This window comes from Microcebus murinus, chromosome 8, assembly GCF_040939455.1.
Source record: "Microcebus murinus isolate Inina chromosome 8, M.murinus_Inina_mat1.0, whole genome shotgun sequence".
NCBI lineage: Eukaryota > Metazoa > Chordata > Mammalia > Primates > Cheirogaleidae > Microcebus > Microcebus murinus.
In genome coordinates this window covers 78,537,860-78,563,354 of record NC_134111.1, presented here as the reverse complement: position 1 = coordinate 78,563,354, position 25,495 = coordinate 78,537,860, and the positions used below count along the sequence as shown (strand labels likewise).

Genomic DNA, 25,495 nt, shown 5'->3' with positions numbered 1-25,495 from the left:
AGACATCGAATCTGTTGGTGCCCTGAACTTGGACTTCCCAGCCTCCAGAACTATGAGAAATAAATGTCTGTTGTTTAAGCCACCCAGTCTTTTGTACTCTGTTATAGCAGCCCAAGCTAAGACAAAGGGTCCCCAGAACATAGGACTGTCACTGCTAAATACCAGGGAAGTCTCAAGCAAAATGGGAGGATTTGGTCACCCTCATCCAAAGTCTCTTTGTCTCCAATAAAAACAATGCAGAAAAAACATCTCTGGTATAATGTTTATTTAAATAGTAATCTTAAAAAGGCTTTATACAAATCATATAAACACAGTTTGACATTGTTATTTATTTTTTACATTAAAGAATCACAGTAAAAGCTCTCAAGTTCCCGTGATCTGGCTCAGCCAGCAAATGGTCGAATACCTTTAACTGCAAACCCTGGAAAAGTTAACCTTCTGTGTGACAGTTTAACTTTGTCCCTTGTTCTCCTGTCATTCATGCTCATTCCTTGGACCCTCATCCCTGTCAACTCCCCAGCCCCACCCAAGAGAGACAGCAACCCTGCGGCCCTGTCGACACCTCGTCCAGGAGAGCGTGGAGGTAATGTGTCATTCAGTACAAGGCAAAAAGGAGATCAGTACTGGGACTTGGATTTCCCAAAGGGAACGACTCAAGGAGATTGGTCAGCTAGTCTACCTACAGACACAGGTAACAGACGCACCAAGCTGTCCCCTGGCCAAGTTACAATCAGGCCCAGCTGTCTTTCTTTCTGTCTTACAACAGACCAGCTTCTAGCCTTGGTGAGGTATCTAGATGCAGCCCTGGGTACCCTGCTGCTTTCTGTTCAGCATCCACGGCCCGTTCAGGGCCTCCAGTCAGTCAATGGCGAATACGGATACAGGACTTTCAGAGGAATGCAGGTTGAGTTGCACATAACTTAGAGGTGGACTGCAGGCCTGAGGCAGGGCTGGAACTTTGGGGAATTATAAACGGCCCACTGGGCATGACAGGGCCAGGACCCCGGTGTAGACTTTCAAACTTCTCTTCTTTTGCAGGCTACTACTGGAAATCCCTAAGACTTACCAGCTTTCTGAACACTGAGCTGCATGGGAGGGCAAAGAGGGTGGGCTAATTAAAGACTCGCTTCTGCTGCATTCCCGGCTCAGGGGGTTCCTAAAGCTAAGCCCTTGGGCGTGACAGCTTTACTTTTCACCTCTAACTACCACTGTGCCAACGAGTGCTGAGATCAGCAGTGACACTCGGGCCCTAGGTCAAAGTCACAACACCACCACTGGATCCCACGTGACCATTCACATACACAGTAGATACAGAGAACTCAAAGGCCCGCAAAGACACACACACGTGAATAAATAGCTGTGGATTGAACGCTCCCTCTCTGCACACAAAACACTGTGACATTACCATTTGAACTAGCATTTTCATAAGTTAATATTTAAAGGAACCAGCCAGTCCCATTCACCCTTCCCCTTTCACCTGGGTATGAGACAAATGAAATTGTAGGTGACCATAGCAGCAAAAATGGTCTGAAAGTTTACCATTGATATGCAACAGGCTGGGCACACTGGTTGAGTTTCAAACGTATTCCCAGCTCCCAGCACACAATACTTAGGCATTAATACGTAATCAAGATTTGGATCTTGATGCGGACAATCTTATCCTTCACACAGTTTCATTCTATTCCTGATGCCTCCTTTTCTAGAGTAGCTGAGCGTCATCTAGGGCCATGACTACCTCCTGGCAACAGGGCTCATTCCATTGGTAGGATCAGTGGTGAGCTGGGGATGGAGCCATTGGGGCTAGGGAAGGAGGAATGCCTTAACTTGTAAGATACTCACTGATGTCTACATAGAGGGAAAATACATTTTTCTTCATTTTTTCAAGGCACTTAATAAAAACACATAAATTGGCATGTGTGTGTGTGTGTGTGTGTGTATGTGTGTGTATGTGTGCACGCGTGCATGAGTATGAATAAAACCTAAGTCTCTCTGGGTTTGAAGCGGTGTGGTTAGCATTTTGGTCCACAGTACTTGCAGACTCCTGGTTAGAATCGGTTCTTGCACGTCCTAGCTCTGCGTCTCCTGGAAGGCTGATGTGGTGGCTATAACCCAGAGGAGAAATCTGTGTCTACGAGCCTATCAGAGAGATTAACTCATCAAAATGTCCCCGTCTACACTGCTCAGCCTTTGCCATCACATGATCACAGAGGCTGGGCTTCTCTCTCCCTCTCCACGGTTCTCCTTTTTGTCCGGTGGTCACTAGTTACCACATCTTGACGATGGAGAACACATACCAAGAGCCTGTATTTTCCCGAGCCCGCCTCTGAGAATATCGAAAATGCTGTTTCCTGGGGCTTAGAGACTGCAAAGTGTGTGTGTGCGTGCACGCATTTGTGTATATGTGTACATTTTAGAACAACAAGGAGGAGGGAAAAGAAAAGGCAAAACCACCACTGGGGGCCCCACGAGGGAACCTCACCCCACAAGCTCTGGGTCTGGATTTACAGAATGGCTCCTGTTCACTCACAAGCACTTGAAGGCTCGTCCGCTTCTAACGTGGAGGTGCTTCTGTGGATCTTGATGTGTGAAGTTTCCTTCCTGGTTTGTTTTAAATCGCATACAAGAAAGAGCTGTTCATGCTGACCCTAAAATGGCAATATTCCCCTGGATAAAAAAAAGTTAAAGGCAACAACATCCTACTTAAATGCTAGGACTGGAAACGGCAGCTTGTAGGGTTGGCTGGCAGAACCTACACCACAGTAAATCCCTTAAGTCATCAGACAATCAGAGGACGGGATACGCTGGACGGCTTTTTTTTTCTTTTTTTTCTTTTGAGTTTTATTTCTAAAGATGGAAAGGCTGAAAAGACGCTTTGCTTTTCAAGTGTTGATTAGAAAGAGAAAGCGGAGAGTAACGATCACTGCTCCGCTTCTATACTGAAAAAGTCATTCTCCTCTTCTGCCTCTTTGAGTTGCTCACAGACCAGAGAAATAAAATACAATAATAACAAACTCACCAACAAAATAGAACTGTGACCCCAAAGAGATGAGCTCCTGTCTTTTTCCCAGCAGAGAGCACAGCCCGGTTCCCGCAATGACTCAGCCACCGCGGCCCTAGGTGGGTGATTGCCCCCTTGGTGGCTGCATCTCCCCCCCTCCCTCGACTTGCCTGTCTGTCCTGTCCATACCTTCCGTATTCTGGATCGGTTTGATCGAGATTATGGCATTCAGTTTCCAAAGGAAAAAAAAAATGTAATCTTCACCAGCCCCTCTCGCTGGAATGAAACGTCAGCTGTGATCCAGGTGCAATCCGTCAGGCCTCGGAGCAGCACTTCTGGTGGTTCATCTTGACCTTGTGCTTGAGGCCATCGTAGAGCTCGAAGTTGTAGTTCTCCAGCGTCGTGCAGCTGCGGGAGCTCAGGCCCGAGTAGGAACAGGTGCAGTAGAGCAGGAGGCCCGCGCAGGTGGCCCCAAGGAGGACGCCCAGGGAGCTCATGGCGATGATGGTGATGAGGATGGGGTCTAGCGTGTAGAGCCAGCTCTTTTCTTTGTCAGCCGAGGGGGCACCGGACCCTGAGGCTGGGGAAGAAGAATTGCTCCAGTCCACCTCGTACTCATCTACGGTATACAAAACACATGAGAGATTGCGGGCACGCTGCTATGTCAGGCCGAAATAACTGCGCCTCCCCAGCCCAGGGGCTCCTCACAGCACAGCAGTAAGCAGCAGGAACTCTGGAACTAGACCGACTGGGTTCAAAGCCCAGTCCCACCACGTCCCTACTGTGCAACTTTGGACAAGTGTCTTAACCCCTCTCTGCCTCAGTTCTCTCATCTGTAAAATGGGGATATTAATAAAATCCACCTCTACTGGGTTGTTAGGAGGATTATATGAATTGACATCTGTGAAGTGCCTGGTGTCTGGCGCACAGTCAGTACTGTCTAAACATTTAACACTTAAGTAACTTGAATTGTATTAGGCACGCTCAGATTACAACAGAGCCTTCGGGCGGCCTCGGAGGCCCTGGGATGGCCTTGGTTCCAGGCAGCTTCCTCGTCCCTCACCTCCAACTGCCTCAAGTCAATTGGAGGACAGGTGGGGACTATTTTCACATGACGAGTTTCCCAAGGTGGCATTCCTGGCCATAGAAGCAGCAGATTTTTTTCCAGCCAGCACACCTTTCTTGGTGTGCGTCGTGCCCCACTGCTATGGGTTGGATTGTGTGTCCCCACCCCTAAAATTCAGGCTGCAGTCCTGATTCTCAGTACCCCAGAATGTGGCCTTATTTGGAGACAGGGTCTTTACAGACGCAGTCAAGAACAGACACGTCCCCCACCGCCCTCAGGAGGAAACAACACTGTCCACACCTTGATCTTGGATTTCTAGCCTCTGGAACTGTGAGAACACACATTTCTGTTGTTTAAGCCACACAGCGTGTGGCACTCGCTAGTTATGCAGCCCTCGCAGGACTAATCTACGTGCGTTTCTGTAGCGTGGCCAAGGCGTGACCACATCTAGGGCTCATTTTTCAGCATTTCCTAATAAATGTAGGAAAAAGGCAGGATGATGATATATATATTTTAACAGGTGAGGATACTGAGGTTTGAAGAAGCAAGGCGGCTATGGAACGCAGTCCGGGTCACGGAGCTGGCAAGCAGTTAAGCTAGGAACAGAAATCAGGCTTTCTGCGTCCATGGCCCTTGCTCTTGCCCCTCCATCATCGCCGCCGCTGCTGTCAGATCTGTCGCAGCCTCTCCGTGGAGGTCGGTCGTGCACTTTTGCCCATAAAAGGAGTGTTGGACTGGGCCTTGCAGGCAGTCTGCCGTCAGTTAACAAGGTGCTGTCGGGGTTAGTCACTCCCGTTTCTATAACTACACATGAAGTTTTGGATTAAGGTCAGGTTGAAAGCAGCTGCTCTATAAACAGCTCTTCTTAAGGGCATCAATCTTGGTCTAAAATTGTTCTCTGAGTGGAATCTTGCTGCTGAGTCTCTTGGAGATCAACACTGGCACTCAGAGAAGCCCAGCGAGACCTGTGCTGTTCTGAGTCCAGGGAAGCAATGACAGCTCCGTGTTTGCCCGGCAGGCCTCTCGCTTTGGCTTCCCCAAGTGTATGTATTTCAATTGGAAAAATAGTGCTTGAAATAAATATGAAAATATGAGATGGGCATTGTGAAAAAGAAACTTTGGTCTTGCAGTGTGCCCAACCTGGAGTCTTGGATGGTATGTGAAAGGTCTGCCCCAAGCCAGGGAACCAGAAACCATAGTAGTCCTGGCAGAATATTTACATTTATGCTCATCCACTTGGGCCACATTTGGGAAAGGTCAGAGTGTCCAAGCAGTGACACATATAGAGGAGCCAGACTGTCACTCCTAAAGGGTTTATCCAGATTTGAAGTCCATCCATATAGAGTTGCCTGAAAGAGGGGACTCAATAAGCTTTCTACATCTCTAAACTTGACCTTGACAGGGCAATGATTCTTCATTCTCTGGATTCTTTTATATATTGCTGACTGACAGTTCTAAATTTTGGTCCTCCAATACCCTGGGCATTATTTTTGTTGACTGCTTTATAACCTAACTTAAATTTCATTATTATCTGCTAAATCATAGCGATACTCACCATCAATTTCATCTTCATAGCCCTCTCTTCCATGGGTTTCTGGGATGTCCACTAAGATAAAAAGGAAAACAAACCAATTTATGACAAGTTCTATCACCATGGCTAAAAGGCAGAGATGCAACCTTTCTGAGAAAGACTCCACATTCTGGCAGGCAGCTAGATCACCCACTTCTAGATCATCCAGTATGTACACTGCTGGATCATTTCTCCTTCAGGTGATCTATCTTTTCTTCCAACAACAACCAGAAAAACAGAAATAATGAGACAGGCCGGGTCTTTAGTGCCAAGTAAACCTTTCACTTGTGTCTTTTGGACGACTGTCATTCATTACCGGGATAGGTGTGGGTTTTATCTAAGGCACCTTCGACAGCGTCTCATGCCCGACATCAGGCGCCACTACGGGGACGCCCATTCAGTGCAGCACACGGTATCTTCTTACGTGCACACATCTGAAGTGGACACAAAGTGCCAGAATCTTTCTCCTCTGGATTTCAAATGACCATATGGTAATTTAAGGAAGTCCTGCTGCATCATTGTATGTTTTAATGTAAGAGCAGAACTGGAAAGAATCTCATTATGCCACCCCACCTTCACGCATCTGTGCCAATGTCTCTCTTCTTTCCTCCCCAAGTCTGTTTTTCCTATTGGCTTTCTTTATGGTTTAGAACAGATCAAACGTGGGCATCCCTTCTGACTAGCCAGGGCTGAACACAGCTAAGTTCATTTACTCCGAATTTTCTCCCGTAGTACCACCATCTATCTTTTTATTTTTTATGATAGTTTTTTAGGGGTAAGACAGGTCTCTCTATTCCCTATGCTGTCCAACTTACAGAAATCAGAGCCCATGAAAATGACCCATCTAAAATGATCATGCATTAGAAGAGAGAACCGACTATGTGGCAAAGAGCAGGGTCTTATTTCTTCCCTTCCCACAAGCTAATCACGCCTTTCCAGGACGTCAGCACAAGACAGCCCCTGCGAATGCGTGTGGCCCTTTCAGACTTATGTTCAACCCGAAGTCCGAGGAACAATTTTGGGGTCAGCACTATAAATTGATATCCAAAAAGCAAGGCTTACAAGAAAATGAAAAATCCCCAACAACTAAAGTATCAGACAAAATGGAAAAAAACAAAAAAACTTAAGACCATCCCAAGTGTCTCTCTCTCATCACACCACATCTCAGGGAAGATCTACTTGACCACGATCTGAACCTAGGATTGATCCATCACTGCTGCACTTGAAATTCAGTCTTTTCCTGAAGGCCATGGTTTTAATCACGTTAGGAGTCCTCCTCGCTTCTGGCCTAAGCACTACAGCACATTCTCATCCCCTCCGTTGCTAGTAAGGGATGCACAACACAACTTGCCAAGACCTCACTCGAAAGAATCGATGCCAGGTGGCACCAGTGCTTTACAAATCCAGCCCGTTCCTGGCATGTCTGTAGCACAGCGACTGGCACCTGCAGGCCACGCCAGCTTCCCCACCTCAGTGCCCAGCCCTGCATTATTCTCCACACCTACAAAGCAGGCTGCTTCCTTGGAAAGAAGCTGTGAGCAAGAATCAACGAGAGGCAGGTGGTGTTTGTCATAGGAATCAAATCGAGCTTGTGAAAGTCAACCCAGAGTTTTTTTTTTTAACTTTATGGAAAAAAAAAAAAAAAAGAAACACGGAGGAAAACTGTCACGTTTCTAACAACGAACTGTTTTGATGGGATGCTCATGTGTCTTAACACCTTCATGGATAAAAGACCCAGAACGCTGGATGAGGACACGTAAATCAGCCGAGGATGGGAGCTGCGGGCCCCTGCCGGTGACCTGAGGGCCCAATGCTGTGCTTGCTTTTAGGGACCTGGTCTCTGCCAAGGACGTGATGAGTTCTTGGAGGCCAGGATGCCTCCTTGCTCTGTCTCACACCCTCGGGGAAGAAGTCTTAGGATGCCACATGGGTCACAGGCTGGAAAGGGGTGGATGTGGCACCCCTTGATCTTGAGGAATAAAGGGTAAAAGGGCGGTAATGGCTGGGAGAGCATTTAATCCCAGGGGATCACTGCCTCTCCTCTCCGGAGGCAGAGAACTGGATGAGATGATTTCCCAAGAATCGGTCCATTTCTAAAGTTCAATGAAATCAATTGCCCAGATGCAGCTGAGATTTCTGCACCTGGAGAATCAAAGGCTACTTAAGGTGAAGAAGAACACTTAAGCGCCTCGACTTGGCTTTGTGTGTAGTCACCGCTCCCAGGAGTTTGGGTGAGTGGGAAGGGGTCGGAAAAAGGATACGTTAATCAACAATTTCAAAAGCGCATCTGTTCACCAAGCCTTAAGGAAAGAATGGCACACCGGGGAAAACACAAATAAAGGGAACATTTGTACAAAAAGCCATTTACTTTGATAGCAATTTTCTCTAGTCCCTTTGTTAATATTCTTGATATCTGTGTTTGATTAAGAGCTTTCTCTCTCAAAAGTGTCTTTGCCCTTCACAGGCCACACTTTCCTTTCTGTTGGGCCCCGTGGGTAAACCTCAGCCTGTTTCCTTAGGATGCTGGGAGGAAGGAATGTGGTTCTCCCACTGGGTCCTATAGCTCTAGCAAAAAAAAAAAAAAAAAGAAAAAAGAAAAAAGGCAAGGTGGGGCAGGGGAGTTGCCCAGAGGAAACTCAGGGGAAAAGGCACTGGCCTTCTGGGAAGGCAGGAGGGCACATGATGGGGCAGGAGCTGCCGACAGAGGGCAGGGCAGCAGCCTCCTGGCAAGGGGACTGGCTTGCACAGGATAGTGAACCCCACTGGGGAGGTGGAGGGCAGATGTCAGGAAATATTAATAGCAGGAGAAAGGGACCAGGAACTCAGAATTATTTTATTTTATTATTTTATTTTATGAGGTCTTGCTATGTTGCTCAGGCTGGCCTTAAACTCCTGGTCTCAAGCAATCCTCCTGCCTCAGTCTCCGGGGTAGCTGCGACTACAGGCATGTAATTGTTGTTGTTGTTGTTTTAATGAGGAAAACCTTGGAGAGGACCTTCCAGGACTCTGTTTCGGTGGGCGGGCGTGTTTGTGAGTGTGGCTGGGCCAGGGAATGTGGAATGGGCCACACCTCTAGATGAGCACAGGTCAGGAAGGGATCTTAACGCCCACATGACTTCTCCCATCGACATTTGGGCTCCCGTGACCCTGTTTCCTTCTAGGCCCCCGTGTGGATTCCATCTCAGGCCGGTCTGACCCCAGAGCCTGAATACTGACTCTTAAACACCGAGTTAGCGCCAGAGAGGCCCCCGAGTCTGCATTCCGGCTCTAGGTGTGGCAGGCTCTGTGACCACCACCTGTCACCACTGCCGCTTCCATCAGAGCCAAGCACCACCTTGTATCGGCCCCAGCTGGCTGGACACGTGCTCTCTGGATGTTTGCCCACATCGCCGGCTCACTGCTTTGGTGGGAATTCATGGGGGCTTCTTATAAACGCGAAGATGCGGTGGTCTGAAACTGGGGGGCTCACGTTTTCTATGCTAGGCATTACCCAGAGAGGGAAAGGATGGTCTTCATTAACTGATTAACCAGTGAAGCAACCATCACTTGTGAAGAGGGTTTAGGTGTCTAGGTGTCCAGGAACCATACTAAGGACTTTGGAAAATAAAGAGGTATAGGGCCACCAAGGTCCCTCAGTGTGGCTGGGGAGCAAAGCCTAACTCATGCCAAATTAGCATGAAAGAAAGTGGGCAGTGTGGAGCCCAGGGCAGGGGCTGGGCCAGTGAGCCCGGGTCGCTGCCAGGGAGGCAAACGTGGCAGTGGGGAGATGGAGACTTTGGAATGGAGGCTGGTGCCAGGTGGGGGTCAGGAGGTCTAGCTCCTTGACTTGTTTGATGGGAATTCTTTCAAACTTGGCACCGGAGCCTTTGCCCCATCTCTTGGTTCTGGGCTTGCATTCATTTGTATCAGACCCACCAAGGAATTCAAAGAGATTGCTTTGCTTGGCCACAAACCTCCCACCCTATATTTATCTACATGAGGGTCAGACCTCTGCTTTGTCCCCCTCACCAGCTGCTGCAGACCAGCATAGTGGCAGGAAAAAGGGAACTCACAAGTGACCAGAAGGTTTATTAGAGCTGGAGCAATCAAGTGGCCAGAGTAGCTACTGCTTAAAAATAAAAGCAACCCCATCCCATAGGAACATGGTCATTTCATATTGAGATCAGCCATGGCCTGAAAAGTCCCCTTGGATCCCCAGGTGTCCCTTCTTTATCACTGAGACACTGAGTGGGCGCACAGTGACATGTGAGTCAAGGTCCCACCCATCCCCTGTTGTCCTGATTTTTCAGAGTGAGAGACCACAGTCGCTAGTTACTGAACCCACCGGACTGTTCCAGAAACTCCCTGCACCCCAGAAGAGTCACATTTTCTCTGGTTTCCTTGTCAGTAAGTTGTCACACTATGTACAGCACAAATGGTGAACGGCCATACCTAGTCACAAACTGCACCTTCTCTAGTGAAATATGCTTCCCCTGGGGCTCTGGCACGCTGCCTGGCGGTGTGAGGCCACACACGCTCCTCCCGGGAGACGCCCTCGTGACACTTCAACCTGCAGCCCGGAAACTCCCACCGAGGCCTCACACAAGAACGCTGTCTCCCCTGGTCCTCCTCTCTCTCTCTCTCACACACTCTATTTATCTTTCCCCTCTCCCTTATTTTCTTCCTTCTTCTAAATTAAGATCCTTCTGGGTTGGCATTCCCTCATTAGTTTGCTTTTCTGCAGTTTCTTACAGAAAATTCGCAACCTTCCCTTTCACTCGCCTACAGCGAGTGTACTGGCCGTGACATTGTTCTGTTTACCTCCTGCATTGTAGAAGGAGCTTCCCGAGATTGTCAGGAGACTGAGGAGTCTGCCCCAGACCACTGGTTACTTTCAGATAAATGACTTAAGACAGTCCACCCCTGGGACACTTGCACGCAGATCATTTCAGGACCCTAGCACGCACTGGCTTCTTTGAAGAGTCCCTTCCATGCCAGCTCTGAGCAGTGGAGTAAGAGGCCTGGTGGAAGCTGACCACGGGTTTGCCGTCCAAAATGTGTATTGGAGACATTCCAAGGCCCAGGTGGCGTCAGCGTCACTCTGCACTGCAGGAGAGCAGCACGGGCTGCGGAGGGGCACCAGGCTGGGAGCAGGGTGTCATTGCCCTCTGGCTCTGCCGGGTGTGAGAGCCTCGACCAGTCGTTGACCTCCCTGAGTCTCAGTTTGCTCCTCTGAAGAGTAACCACTCATGCTCTCCCTTGCTCTAGAATTCCATCATCTTTACGGGAAAAAATGAGAAAGGTATGAGGGCCTTTCTGATGACAGCTCTCTGAAGAGGGCTGATGGCTGAGATTGACAAGAAAACTTCTAAACAAAAGGGATACCTTGCTCCACACTGCTCACTGCCCCACTGTTCACCCCAGGTCTGTCCTGGCCGGAAGTGGCCAATCCCTGAAGTCAGTTGTTTTGAGGTGTACGTGGAAAGGAAGGACCATGAAAGGCACAGGCAAAGGGAAGCCCTGAGGTTCCATGATTTCCATACTTGCCATTTGGCTTAGGACTCGGTCCTGCTAATTGGCAATCGAGGAATTGACAAAGTGGGTAAACTGTGCCCCTAGTTTTAAGCCTCTGCCTTAATCAAGGCTGGGCTGATAAAACTGCATGGAAAGCCAGTCCTAGCAAGTCACGTAACCCACCAAACGTCAACCAGCCTTGCAAGCAAGGATCGAAGAGCCTCTTACTCACAGGAAACCACTGAAATCATTCATTCTCACAGGTACCAGGTGTCATCGCTTAAAGATGAAGAAATAGGATGGAGGGTAGAAAAATGCAATAAGTCATTGAATAAATCAGCAGTAGAACTAAGAGTAAGCCACAGATTTTCAACACCTTCTTTGGGGTTTGTGATTTATTTGGGATAAGCTCTTGGCCACTGAGAGCCTTTGTTGAATTTGATTCCCAGTTCCTGAGCCCCCTGAGCCAGCTACACCACTGGATTGTTCAGATGGGAGCAGCCTCCAGAAAGTTCTCTCAGCCATTCTGTTTTAATCCCAGCAGGAAACACAACACTGAGACCTCAAAACATGAGCCATAATAAGGGACTAAGGAGATATTTCTTGGCACTTCAAAACATTTAATTCAGTTTAACATTTAGCATTGGCTGAAGGTCCTCCCTCCCCACCACACTTAATTTCCCTAATTCAGTTTGTTCCTCCCCAGTTGCAAGAAGGAGCCAAAAGTTCAGATGTTGATCTAGACTTTGCCAAACCTCCTCTGTTGGGAAGTCAGGCTACTCGAGAGCCATTCATTCCTTGCTGGGTTTGGCTTGAGTTTATAATCACCATCAGAGGATCCCTTATCATGGGTTTTTATCTCTTGGCCTATAGTCAAATCTATGCAAGGTCATGGAAAAAACTATTTTTTGGAGTTTTTTGAATGGTTTCAAGTGAGAAAAAGAAGGGGGCTTAGTATGAGCTTATTGGAAGAATTTTGAATTTTGCCATGTTTTCTATTATTTTTAGTGGAATAACTCAGAGGAAACACTAAAAAGAATTGAAAATACTGACTGCAAACAAGAAGGCTGTGAAATGACCTAATAATACTTTCACGTGTGGAGGCAGATGAGCAGCTGAGGCCACAATGTCTCCACTGAGCCCCATCAATGGCATAAAAGTAAGAAAATAAGAAAAATAAGACAAATGGGATGGGCTTCACAATTGTGTAGGCTGGAAAATCCCAGCAATGCCGATGGGGGAAAGCTCTGGAATCTCTTTTTTACCCTAAGTCTTTGAAAAATCAGAGCTGTTCTCCACCACTGTAAGTAGATATGTCAACAAGCTATTGGCTCTTTACACTTCCTTTGCTGGCTTCCGTCTTAGGGTATGAAAGTGGGAAAAACAGAAAATTTCAAGGAAAAAGTGTTGTTTTTCCCCTCGTCTGCATTCTTATTTTTTTCTGAGATGTTAGGAAGAAACCCTTATATCTTTCTATTTCAGGGAGAATTTCCCAGGGGGCTTGGACATTCCTCCTCTCCTCTGGTCCCTGTCTTCAAGAGGGGCACACACGAGAAACACCACTCAGCTGGAGTGGTTCAGTGCAGCCCTGGTCAAGTGAGAGGATAGAGTTGAACAATCAAAACTGCATCCGCTTCCAACGTGAAGAATGATGTCTTCTTAAAGATTGCCCCTTTTATGTTGTAGGCCCTTGAAGAAAACTGTACACCTGTACATCACCAAGAGAATTGCCTATACTCAAAAGCCAGGCTCTTCTTCTGAATGCAAGGATGAATGACTCTGTGATATGATTTTACAGCTGCCAAAAAGGTACCTCTTTCTGCCCATTCGAGAGACGATTTCCCCCAGTAGCTTGCTGGTGGCTGAGGATCGTAATCATGAGAGAATAATTCCTTTCTGGCTTTAGGGTCAGTGTCCTACAAGAGTGCAACTATTGGAGGAAGTAGCTAAGTAAGCATTTGTGCGAAGGAATCTGACCCATGCTTTTCTGGGAGAAGGCTTTGATGGCAGCAGGGGGGAGAAAGGGTAAGGATGGCAGAAGAGAGGAAAAGGGGCCACCAAGAGAGGGGGAAGAAGCCAAAAGGGGAGATTGGAGACAAAGTGCACCTCCTTGGGGAGATGGTGGCCCTCTCAGAGCCAGAAAGTGGTGATGGGCTGTGGGCCCAGGGCTCCCCATGAATACTATTCCTGGGCTCACACTCTTGGTCTACAGCCAGCAGAGGCGAGGGAGCCACCTCGGGGGCTCCTTTGACACATGTGTGTTGGCCCTGTCCAGGTCCTAATGATACCGTCTCACTCTGGATACCAGCTTCTCGAGGGACTGCCCACACCAGCCCTGAAATCCTCTTGCCCCTTCTCCCGGGCCCTTGGTGGTAGGAAGGAAACACATATGGACAAAAACGTTCTTTATGCTAAAATGAAGTCTCCATAACCAGCAGGCCTGCTGAGAGCAGGATGTTGGTCAAGGCCACCTCCAGCACAAGGCTCTCTCCACAATCCCACCGTGACTGGAGCTGGCTGCTGTCTAACACGGTGCAGAGGACGCTCGTGCAGGCGTCCTGGTAGTGAGCCCTGCTGCTGGGGAAAGAAACTGCCATTGCTGAAAGCCACTGTCATTCCAGTTCTGGGTCAGAGCCTTTGCTTTCGGGAATGTTAGTTAATGATATTAAAAGGGTTCAATTTTGCCCAATTATGCAGAGAAGATAAAACAAGGCATTGCACGTGACATATCTCTAGTTCACCCTGATCTCACATTCATGCTGCTTTCCTTCCTGAGTTATATACTCATGCTTCATGCCCAAGAGGCAGCAGCCCTGGGTTTTTAGCAGGTCAGAGAAAGCCCACACCGCACATGCATGGCCATAGACCAGGGGTCCTCAAACTTTTTAAACAGGGGGCCAGTTCACTGTCCCTCAGACCATGGGAGGGCCAGACTATAGTTTAAAAAAAACTATGAACAAATTCCTATGCACACTGCACATATCTTATTTTGAAGTAAAAAAAACAAAAAACAAATGGGCAAAAACACCCGCATGTGGCCCATGGGCCGTAGTTTGAGGACACCTGCCATAGACACTATCCATTATGCTCAGAGTCAAAGTCACATTATGATGACCCTTTGGTTTCTGCACATAATGGAAATCAGGGCAGTGCTCTGTTGGAAATGGTGCTTGACTAACAGCTCTCTGGGCTTCTCCTCCACCCACCATTTCTTGCAGGAGCCCTGTGAGCCTCACTGCCCGGTCAGTGTCTTCCCTTTGGTTACAGTAGCCCTGAATTTCCTCGGAAGGAAGCTGGAAGCCTCCCTTCAGTCCAGAAAGTCTGCCTCTCTCAGGGCCAAAGTGGGGGCTTGGGGCCCAAGGGCACCCAGAATTTGAGGCTTTCAGTTGGCATGTGGGTCTACCTGGGGCTGCTGGAATAGTTTAGTCTGCAGCACAATACTGCGTACTGACCTTAAAGGATGTTTTTTACATAAATTTTTTAGCAGAAAACATAAATAAATAACAGCAAGGCACAGCACAGTCACTCTTTGAAGAAACCAAGTGGAACTCATTAATCACAGAGAGCAGGGCTCTGCCTGCTGAACCCAGGGATGGAATTAACTCCTGTGCCTCAGCTGCCACAGCTCGGGGGAGATGCCACTTAGAGCCAGGCCCGTATTCTCCACAAGCTGGCGGTTTAAAAAAACATCCTGTAGAAACACTCCCTGAGCTTAACATTCCCTCCAGCTAAAAGTGCCCAGAGTCTTCTCTTGCAAGCACCACGCCCGCCGTAGAGAAGGAGAGCTGGGCAGGGAGGTTGTGTGTCTTGGGCAACCATGGCCAAGGGATCTACCTCTAGGAGGCCCGCTAGTTTCAGCTGCCCTTCCAAGTAGGGACGGGTTCATTTAAATAGGCAAACCTCAGCCATTTACAGCAGCTACTAAAGTGAAAATAGACACACATTTGACCCAAAATTCTATCCTAGGAAAACATGTGCTCGAAGAGGCAACTTCAAGGATGTTCACTACAGTATTGTTTATAATGGTAAAAATAGGCACAACTTGAATGCCCCCTGGTAGACTCTGGCATGTCAGCACAGTATGGAATGCTACACCACAGCTAAAGGGGATGGGGTGAATCTGTTGGTATGTGCTGGATTATCCTGGAGATGTTGTCAAATGGAAAGTAGCAAGTTGTCCAATAAAGCGAGCAAACACTATGATACCACTTACACAAAACAACACAAAACTCCAGCTGAACCAAACCACATAATTTGACGTGAACATACATGTTTGTAAAGGTATAAGACAAGGCCTGGAAATGTATTCCTCAAACCACCTCGTGTGGTTACCTCAGGGGAGGGGCGTGGGATTGGTCAATGATGAAATGGGCTTTCTGCTTTTCTCGTATTATAGCACTTTTGGAGAATGTAGTCACGTATAACTTTTAAGTTAAAAAAAAAGAAATCCCGCCAGTTCCAACCCTAATATCTCCCCACCCCCAACAACCTCTGTCAGTATCAATTACCACTCTGGCAACCAGTCTCTGAGAAAAGGTGTTTTCCCACCGGACATCCAGCCCTGTCCCCAGCTCCTCTATCAGTGGCCCTTCAAATGGCCTTTCCTATTTCTTGGTCAATGTATGTTGGACTCTCAGTTTTTTGGGACTTTCAGAGGCCGAGGACAGAGAAGCCCAAGGGCAATTGCTTTACCCGGAAGAGAGGAGGTGTTTCTGGGTCTGCCACCCACTGGGCTTGCTGCAGGAATGGCTTCTGTGGGTTGCCCTGAAGCGCCTAGGTTCTCTGTTCTGCACTGTACTAACTGGGTTCTGCTCTTCGGTGATTTCCCAAATCTTGTCTCTCTCCAGTGCTTAGGTTTGGGACCAAACACAACACCCGCAAGCAGTTGGTGCAAACATGCTCTGGCTGAGGTCTGGGGCCTGACGCCTGCGAAGAGTGCACGTTTCTGGTTGTATCTGCCCTCCACACACACTCTGCACGTCAGCTACCTCGGGCTTAATTAAATGCTACACGACTCCTAGCTTCTAATGTATTTATATAAGGTGATTATTTTCCCTGCTGATTGTAAGATCATCAGCTGGCGTTCCCCTCTCCCCTCCTTCTTCTCTGGTTGGGTTTGTTTTGTGTTTTCTTTGGGCTGTCACTGAAGTGGATGAAAGGCAAATTACAGCTGTGAGAGCCCCAGTGATCTGCACAATTAAAGAGAAAAAACAAGCCCGCACCTACAGATCTGCAGTTTGGCTCAGATGTGGCGCCTACAACGCAGGCAAATCAAAACTCCAGAACAAAGCTCTTTTCATCACAGATTACAGAAAGGCCACAGCGTTTGCACAAAACAACCGAAGAGGAAATGAGGAGGGCTGAGGAAAGGAGACCTCGTGCCACATAAGCGTGGATGGGCTTCGGTTATGTGGGCTAGGACCAAGTGGCTGAAGCAAGAACGCACATTTAGATCATGAGAAAGGACCAGGTAGGAGCAGAAACAGACCATCTTGGGCTTTGACCTCTGGCATTTATGATCCATGGAAGTGCAATTTCTGTAACATGTACGCTTGTGCTAAGTCTGAACACCACACTGAGGAATGTTTGCTGTCATCGTGCTGTGTCTGACGGTCTAAGATTGGTGCTCTAGCAGTTTTTGCCCCTTTGTGGGTAGAAAGTACTCCTAAAATAAGCGTTGGGACTAGGAAAAAGGTGGAAAAATTCCCAAACATGGCTCCCCAAACAGCCATGCTAACAAAGTGTAAGATGGCTAATGTAGTTCCATCTGGCAAATTTGGTCCAAGGTCAGCTCAAGAAAATGTTGACTGAGCCTGGGTCTTTGTTTGAAATAAACACTTTGGAGATGTTTTCATTTTATTCTTTACTAATGGGAACAAACGGCTTTCAGGAAAGCCAAATGTTATTTAGACAAAACGTGTAATTGAGCTTGCCATTGGGGGAACAAACAATGCTCTAATCATGGATATTCTACTCTATTCTCCAGAGAACAGAGAGCGACATCTATGCTGAACCATCTGCACTAACAGAGCTTCCTGTGAGATCTGAATGCCAGAAGCCTGTCTCCTTTCAGCATCACTTGGATAAGGTTTTACAGCTGTAAAAAGCACTCCTTCCTGGATCTAGGTTTGGATTGGAAGAAAAGCAGGAATAGGGTCCTATGAACATATGCCTTTTCTTAGGACCTTTAAGAAGGGTTCTTGGGGCCCTGAGGTAGGCTCCTGGGTCGATGCAAGGCTCCCGATACAGCCTGTGAATGGGGGTAGTGGAAAATCTTTCTAGTACCTCTTCTTGACCACTACCTAGAAAACTGAATTGCTGGGAGGTTGTCTTCCCTAGATTCCCCCCCCCCCCTAATCTCCCTCTGGTAGAAATATTTTATATAACTAGATCACTAACTACCCAAAGAGGAGGGCCAAAGAAAAATCCTCATCAAAACAGATCAGGCTGTTTGAGTAAGTTTCCCCAAGTGCCTTTCCTTGAAGTTTTTATAGGATTGTTCCTTTTTATAAAATGTGCCACTCTGATAGTTCCAGGTCCACAGTCATCAAACAATTATTTTCATTACCTGCTCAAAACGAAGTCTAGAACATCTCTGAGCCCTGAGCATGTGACATATTCCTGTGAGGTCTGGGAAAGCTCTCCTAAGTCGGAGATCCACGTCCCCGTGGGGGCACTGCTCTGATAGGTGAGGGGTAAGATGTCACCGCCACTTCTCCAAAGGAAGTACTCTGTCTCTGCAGAGCTGAGTACATGATTCAGCTTAGCTGGTCCCACTCCCCCTGGGGCCCTTTGAAAGTAGAATCCAATCTCCAGGGATTTGCCATCAAGAGAAATTTTGTGGAATCTCATTTAGCAATTTAGCACTTAGCAACGTTTGCAAAATCCCACGCCAATCATAAAAGTTGGCTCAGCTGCACAAATTGGATAAAAATCCTAACAAGCAGTAATAAAAATAAAAAGAAGGAAAAGCTGGCATTCTGCCTCAAGGAGGAAACCCACCTACCTCCCACAGAAATGCCCTGTAGCTCAGAGGCGATGTGTAAACTTTGGAAACATCAATTTGTTCAAAGCCTACATTTCAACTTTGTTCTCACAGGCAAAGGGAAAAAAAAGCCCAGATGTTTGTATAAAAATATCATCATTTTATTACATTCCACACAATACATTTTCAAATAGTTTCCAACGTCCACAAGTTATTTTGACACACAGGCAACTGAGCAATGCAAGGATGTCACAGTAGTAGGGAGAGGGATAAGAATAGGAAGTAAAAATCTTTAGGTTTTCTTGTTTTGTTGTTGTTCTTTGGTAATTTTCGATTATTTAGGTGTTTGCCTGCTCATTTCATGTGAAAGACAGGGTCTTTTTAGAGATGGGTTATCAACCTCAGAATTTTACTGGATTTCCTATTCAATTCTGGCTTTAATCCCAAAAATGTGAAACAAGGGAAAAGACAATTTTACTTTATCTTCAGCATCCTGTTTTGTCAATGGCAATGCTATGGGTTTTTTTTCTTTTCTTTTTCTGCCTTTGCCAGCAATTAGATGATGGTAATTGCTAGCTTAACATCAAGAACGGGATTTTCACCCCAGAGATAAGGGCTTCCCTCCTGAAGGTGTTGACATGAAACCTCTAATAAGGCAAAAGCTTTATCAGCCCCAGCTAGGCCTTCAAGTCATTCATTCGTCCATTCATATTTTAGTAGTTGCTATCACCTCATTGTCTTTTGAGAAGCAACTCAAACACATGCATGCATGCATTCACCTGCCCCGTCTATTTTTCTTAGAGGAGAGTGACTCTTCCCTCCCTTCATGAAATACAGAATTTTGTTTTTTAAAGCTGCAAAGCATGGCATTTTACAGAATAACTGTCCTTTTAGCACAGTACCTGGATAGAACATTGCTGGGGTGGGGTGGGGGTGGACAGAGGAGGCAGAGAGAAAGAGAGAGAGAGAGACAGACAGACAGACAGACATCCCCAGCTGAAGTGTGTCATGGAATTCACAAGGACTTGAGCAGTCTCAAATTCTCAACTATGGCATGTACATAAGGATGATGCCACAGGGGGCATCAGAGAAAGATGCAGACAGTTCACAAAGTTGTTGTCATCTTCTTTTAAAGAAGGGGAAACCTCAAGGGTATCTGGTGACTCAGCCAGTCGCCACACTGGCTAGATTTTCCAGGTGTAATTTCTTGATGCCACACCTTCAAGGGGCACCCGCAGGGATGCCAGTCATTCTGTGGGAATGTGGACAGCTGAGATAAAACCTTAGTGACTGGCATGCTGGTCATCACATGGCACCCTGGGCTGCTGGCCTCCCCCACCCCCGCTTCTTTCTCCATCTTCAGCTGGGGGGGGGGCACTCCTTGAAATGTCAAGGTAGCGCATGCTCTAGCCTTTCATCTTTTCTTTTCTTGGCAGGGCTGCTGTGGTCGAGACAGAGTAGCTCTTTGAAACAGAATAAGAGTGGGAGAGCACTGTTCTTTCAGGAGGATGAAACGAACCAGATGAGAAAGCTGAGTGTGTGTGCTAGAGGGGCCTATCTGGATATTCCGAAAGAATGCTAAAAGTCTCTCTCCCAAGCAGCCAAAAGAAAAAAAAAATCATTAGTATTTTGTTCTCAGAAGGTACCTGGAGGCTTCCCACCCAGGCAGCCATCTTTGGAGAGAATGCCATGCCTCCCCAGTGGATTCCTAGCAGGAAGGTGAAAAACTCCCCCAAGGCTGAGTCCTAGCACGCTGAGAATCTTAAAATATGCATTTTCTGTCAATGAAACTGACTTCATTATTTAATCCATGCTTTCTACAGTATCATTAGCAATTTCTCTCTTACATCCCTCTCCTTGAGTTGCTCAGGGAGGACAGATGAGGAGCGGTGGGCATAGCTTCCTCACACCTTCTCTGGCGATGCGGCAACACCTACGCAGGCCAGGCCAGCCTGCAAGCTCTGTTCGCCATGTGCCACGAATGCTTCAAGGGGTAGCACACTGGCACACTTAGAGCACGATTACTGTCTATTCTCTCATAATATTTAAACAAGTCAGGTGGGCAGCCATACATGTTAGTGGCTATAGACTCAGCACACATTAACACCATGAAACGAAAGCAAATGATCCCTCTTCCCCTCCGTATTTTACAAATGCTATTACAATACCCACATAATACCAAAGAATACGGTTTTCAGCCTTCTCCCTCAACCCCAGCCCGAGATGGGCCCAACGAACCCCTACCCCTGGGGTGAGGAGACAACATTTCAGTTCTTCCTGCTCTTCCCTTCTCTCGTTCAACTTCTCCTTCTGCTCTCAACTGAAACAGACTTCCGCTTTTCCTACACCCGTCCCAGATTCGTTATTCTCTATGACTTATTCCAAGATTGGACTTAACTGATAAAAGCTAAACATTCATTATGAGCTTCTCTTTTATAAGGCAACATGAGACAGATTTGCTTCGGGGCTGGAAGGAGAGGTGGCTCCACTCACACCCAATGGCTGTTGTCTTGATGCTTCAAAGAGGCCGGGAGACGTGACAAGGGGTCACATCTGAGGGTGCTGCAGAAACGTCCTCGTGGGCTGGGTGGGTTGGGGGTGGGGATAGGGACGGGGGAGGCCACATTGCATTCCATATGGCCTCTATTTATTTTAGGTACCTGGAGATGACAATGACAGCCAACAGAAACCCAGCCAGAGCTAGATAAGGCAACAAAAAGCTTCAATCTCTTCTCCAAGTAAACAAAACTTGTACAGTATATTATTTTCTTGTAAAATGTACCCCAGGAGAAGTAACACAAGAGTTAAAGGGGCCCTGTCTGGACACACCCACACACTCCCCCACACAATGAGCCAGTCTCTCTCTCACACACCCACACACACAGCGCTCTCCTCACGTGCAAATGTGTACTATGTACAGACACACAGATCCAGGTTTCCCCTCAAGTCTCCTGGCAGACTGCCCACCGAGAGGAGGTTGGGATAAGGCAAGGGGGAAAAACAAGAGAACCAGTCTCTGGAACAAACCAGCGGAGCCTTGGGTGGTGAAGTGCTTAGGGGTGGGTCTCTTCTTCTATTCCAAGATGCAGCATTAGAATTGGGTTTTGTTGGTTTGGAATCAACAAAAAGAACCAAAGGGAAAAGAAAAAAATGAAAAACCCAAATGAACCCAAGGGGGATGGTTGGGATGGCTAAAAGTGCCCAGGGTTGGGGACCCAGGAGAGAGATGTCTGAGAGTTCACAACAGAGACTAGGCGAGGAGGAAAAAGTGCAAAATTGAGGCAACGTGTTTGCAGTCTTTCTTGTTTGTTTTGGCTGCTGTTCTTGCTTCAGCCCTCAGCAGCCCGAGCCGCGGTCTTGCTCTAGCTTAATGGTTAGGGTGGGCTCCACCGCCAGAGGGGCCCCGTTGGTGTAGTGGGAGGTTTTGTAGGTGATGGAGTGATCGGTCTTCTTGGCCGCATAGCGGAACCGGTGGTAGTGGAGCACCAGGGCCAGCACGACGGAGACCAGCACCAGCACGGCGCCCCCGGCGGCCATTACGTAATACCAGTAGGCTGGGATGGGCTGCACGGGCACCGTGTCCACTGTGGGCTCGGTCCCTGGCGGGAGGGTGCCCCCTGGTGGAGAGACACAGAAGAGTGTTGCTAGGCTGAGAGCATGCAGACGGACCCCAAACTTAATTTTAAAAAGAGAAAGAAACACACACATGCTTTGGGACACACAGGGAAGGGGATGCGCTAAGGTGGTACTCAGTCCCTAGCGCGTGCCAAGCACTTTTCAACGGTTGCTGTTAGTTCCTGCTCACCCTCTTATGAGGTAGATACTGTCAGACCCATTTTACAGATGTGGAAACAGAGACTCAGAGAGGTTACATTGACAGTGGTTACACAGCTAGTAAGTAGTAAGCAGGGGATTCAGCCAAGAGCTGTATGAGTACAATCTCTCTTCCTTCTGTTTAACCAAAATGACTTTATAATATAGAGAAATGTTATAGTTTTCTCTCTCTCTCTCTCTCTCTCTCACACACACACACACACACACACACGCACACACATGCCTGAGTACACACAAGTAAATGATGTTGAAATGACTTCTGGGATTCAGAAAGGCAGATTCCCCGAATGGGTGGAAATACCATATTTGGTTTGGCTGGCCAGCATTCTCACACAATGTATTAATTAGGCTGGCGAGACTTGAAGGTAAATTCCACTTTGGCTTGCCAAGGCTTCTGTGCCCATTGAAATCAGCCTGGTCTTGTCTAAACAGGTCAATTACCACTGTCAGGTCATGACTAATGCATCTTCATTCTTTTAATTGGATAGAGGATCTTTAAGAGCAGATTGGAAGGGAAGTTGCAACAAAAAATGTGGGCACGAAATGACAGAAGGTATGTGAGAGTGAGAGTGAGAGAGTAAGTGAGCGAAAAGGGAGGGAAATCATTCTTAATCATGGAAAAGACAGAGCAGGGAGGAGCAGCTAGCAGAGTATTGAGAAGGCAACCACGTTCGCTGGCCGCTGCTGGTTGCCATGGCGATGATGTAGTAGATTTAAGCCCAGGGTAACTCTGGGGAAAGACTGGCTGGAGTCCCACTTGATGCAAAGCAGTGTTACAACTTGATTCTCCCAAAGATTTACATCAGATGAGAATCTGGACCAGAAAAGGACTAGGAGCTTTTGAGCTTGCCAAAACCAGACATGATCTTTACTTCTAAAAAAATGATGTATGCTTCGCCTATGAAAAATGCTTCCCTAGCTGCTTGCATCAGGTGGCGGTAGCCAGAAAGATGCGTCCTCTTTAATCATGGGGGTGGAGCCCCGGTGGGAGGGGCCGGTGCCTCCTTCACCCACCGGTGGTCCTGCTGCGGGTTCGGTGGTCCTGCTGTGGGTTCGCCTCTGCGCAAGACGCAAGACGCAGACGGGCGTTTTCATGCCGCCCCTCCCCACTGACCCCAGCCCCCACCCAGACTCAGAGCTCCTCCAGCAGAGGATCTCGCTCTCATCCATGCCTGAGGGTGGACACAAAGAAGGCACTCACTAAATGCTCGGTGAATAGAACACTGAACTAAGGCTAAGACTCCTGTATGTGAGTCAGCGTTCTCTAATTCCTACAGCATGAACATCAGAACTCCTCTCTTTGACTTAGGGAATAGCTGAGAGGTGGATCAGGCCTTCTAGTGTCTTCTCAGAAGTGACAGAAAAATGAGAGCATTTTCTTTTTTTAATCTTTCACAGCCTGCCCAATTTCCTGGCTCTTAATTACTGCTTCCTCCAGTTTTAGGAATTCCCCTCCACTAAGGTACAAGTTCATCGGTACCTCGGGGCGATCAGAAGTCCTACAATACCGGAAGAGCTTTGATGAGGATGTGCAGCTCTGCACACACCCTGACAGCCACATCCACAGCTCCTGGGGCAGAAAGGACCCAGAATCCCAGGATCCCCCCAAATGCACCTTTCTACATCTTCACCACCTCCCACGTTACGGCCTACTCTCTTTTTCTTTGTCCCCAAACTGTTTCTATCTTTTACTGACAAGAAGACCCTCTGTCCCTCTTTCCCTCTCTTTTATTTGTGGCCATATTAGATATTATGCATAGACACAGAAAAGAAGAGAAAGCAAGGAGCTGGACATGGCTCCTTAAAATGTCTAGCTTGCGAGTCACAGTGAACCTGGTATCAACTCATTATTCAGGTCACCAAGAGTACCTGCTGCCTGGCAACCATCTTGCTGTTGGATTTCATGTGAGCTCATAAGAAAGCACAGCAAACACTAACGCGTGCAGGATGGGCCTGAAGTTTCTCAGTGCCGGCCCTCTTCTCCCCCCAGGGCGTGCTGGGATTTGCCGCCATGGGGAGGGCCATCCTCTAAGGAGGCCTTGGCTCCCCCATCAGAGAAAAGGAAGGCGAGAAATCCATGTGCATTAACTTTCCATCCAAAGCACCCGACCAGACCACAAAGGCCGGAGCACACATTTTTATAAGCAGAACACAACCACAACTACCCATATTCCCTCCATCACCACATAGCCTCCGTTCAAAGCATTGTTTTCCTTCAGCCAAAATGCTGGTTTCCAACATTGAACACACCACCTAGGACTTAAAGTACTGGGGCTGGGGGCGGAGGGAGTGTTAATGCTACTCCAAGTGCTTCTTGTGATAGAGACAAAGTTGGGGCACAAGGAGGAGACCTAGGGGACCGGCTAGAGGAAGGTTAAGGCATAATATGTGGGTCCCGTATTCAGAACCTGAGAGAGACCCATTCCCTAAGAATTTTGCTCTACTTTGAAAGACAAATTCCACTTTAGCATAACACCCTCTTCCCCTTTCATAGCTTTGCTCCCCAACCCTGATATTATCAACATGCAGTAAACTTAAGTGACAAAAGCCATCTGGGGACATTATATCAGCTCCTTAAACATTTCCCTTGGGCATTCCTTTGGAGAAATAAGGAAGCTATGTGAATTGATGCTTTCAATGTGAAGTTGATTAGAAAAGAGAGGATACAACTGAAAACCCTTTCCTTATCCCCAAAAGCAATTTTTAGTTGACTTACAATCGGGGGCCAGAAGTTTCTCAGAACATTCTCTGGCTAAAGAGATGCAATTCCCAAAGGCAGGTGGATTGGGCAGGTTTGGAATCTGGCTATGTCCCAGCCTTGAGGGCTATATACTAATGAGGCTGTGGTTTGCCAGTTAGAGAAAAGGAAGGTGATAAATCAATAGAGGTTAGAGCTTCCCAGACAACAGCAGCAATCCAGTGATGCTAAATGGATGGCTGGGAGGACAGATGGATGGATAGGATAGATAGATGGATGGAGGAATGCATTCTGGACCAATACTCAGACTGTCTGGAAAATGTTGATAACCCACTGGTACTTCATGGAAAAGTCGTATTCAGAAAGTGCTAGAGATTTTGCTAGCTCATACAGTGCTTCTATGGGGAATTAGAAAAGGTGCCTGCTTCAGGCAGATGACACCTGTACCTGATGCCCAGGTTGGCAACTTGCACAATTTTAGCTCCACTTGCCCCATCAGCCACGTACGGTGGCCAGGCCATTGCTTTACAACAAAGAAGCCTGGGCTAGGTCCCTCAACGTGGGAAAAAGAGCAAAGGTGAGAATTCAACCTTGCCCAAAGCTGGTAATGTGCTGACCTGAACATTCCCTTTGATTGATCTAAATTCTACTGCTTATTCACATATCTTTGTTTTTCTCCCAATGGGAAAATGCTTTCAATTCCTGAACTATTTTTCATTAATTTCCAGCCCCCCCCCCAATTCTCTACAAGGTTTTCCCATTGTGCGAGATAATGAGAAACAGATATTTAAATAGTCAATAACTCCAAGTGTACTTGCAAGGTTGAGCAGGCTCCCATCTGTAAAAGTTCT

The 25,495-nt window shown here is 47.4% G+C and overlaps 1 protein-coding gene across 6 annotated transcripts in view; it reads right to left on the bottom strand.

Moving 5' to 3' along the window:
* Window positions 1-250: 250 nt before the first annotated feature.
* Window positions 251-25,495, bottom strand: part of NRP2 (neuropilin 2) — a 114,650-nt gene continuing 89,405 nt past the window's right edge. For 2 of the 6 annotated variants that reach the window (XM_012738898.3, XM_012738899.3), the window contains exons 16-17: window positions 5,620-5,670; window positions 251-3,617 (exon numbers count right to left, since the gene is read on the bottom strand). In XM_012738898.3, the coding sequence (XP_012594352.1) occupies window positions 3,313-3,617; window positions 5,620-5,670 (356 nt within the window). In that variant the 3' untranslated portion in view covers window positions 251-3,312. Of the gene's footprint in view, window positions 3,618-5,619; window positions 5,671-18,251; window positions 21,730-25,495 lie in introns of those variants that run through there. The other 4 variants (XM_012738900.3, XM_012738901.3, XM_012738902.3 and 1 more) reach the window with 2 other exon arrangements.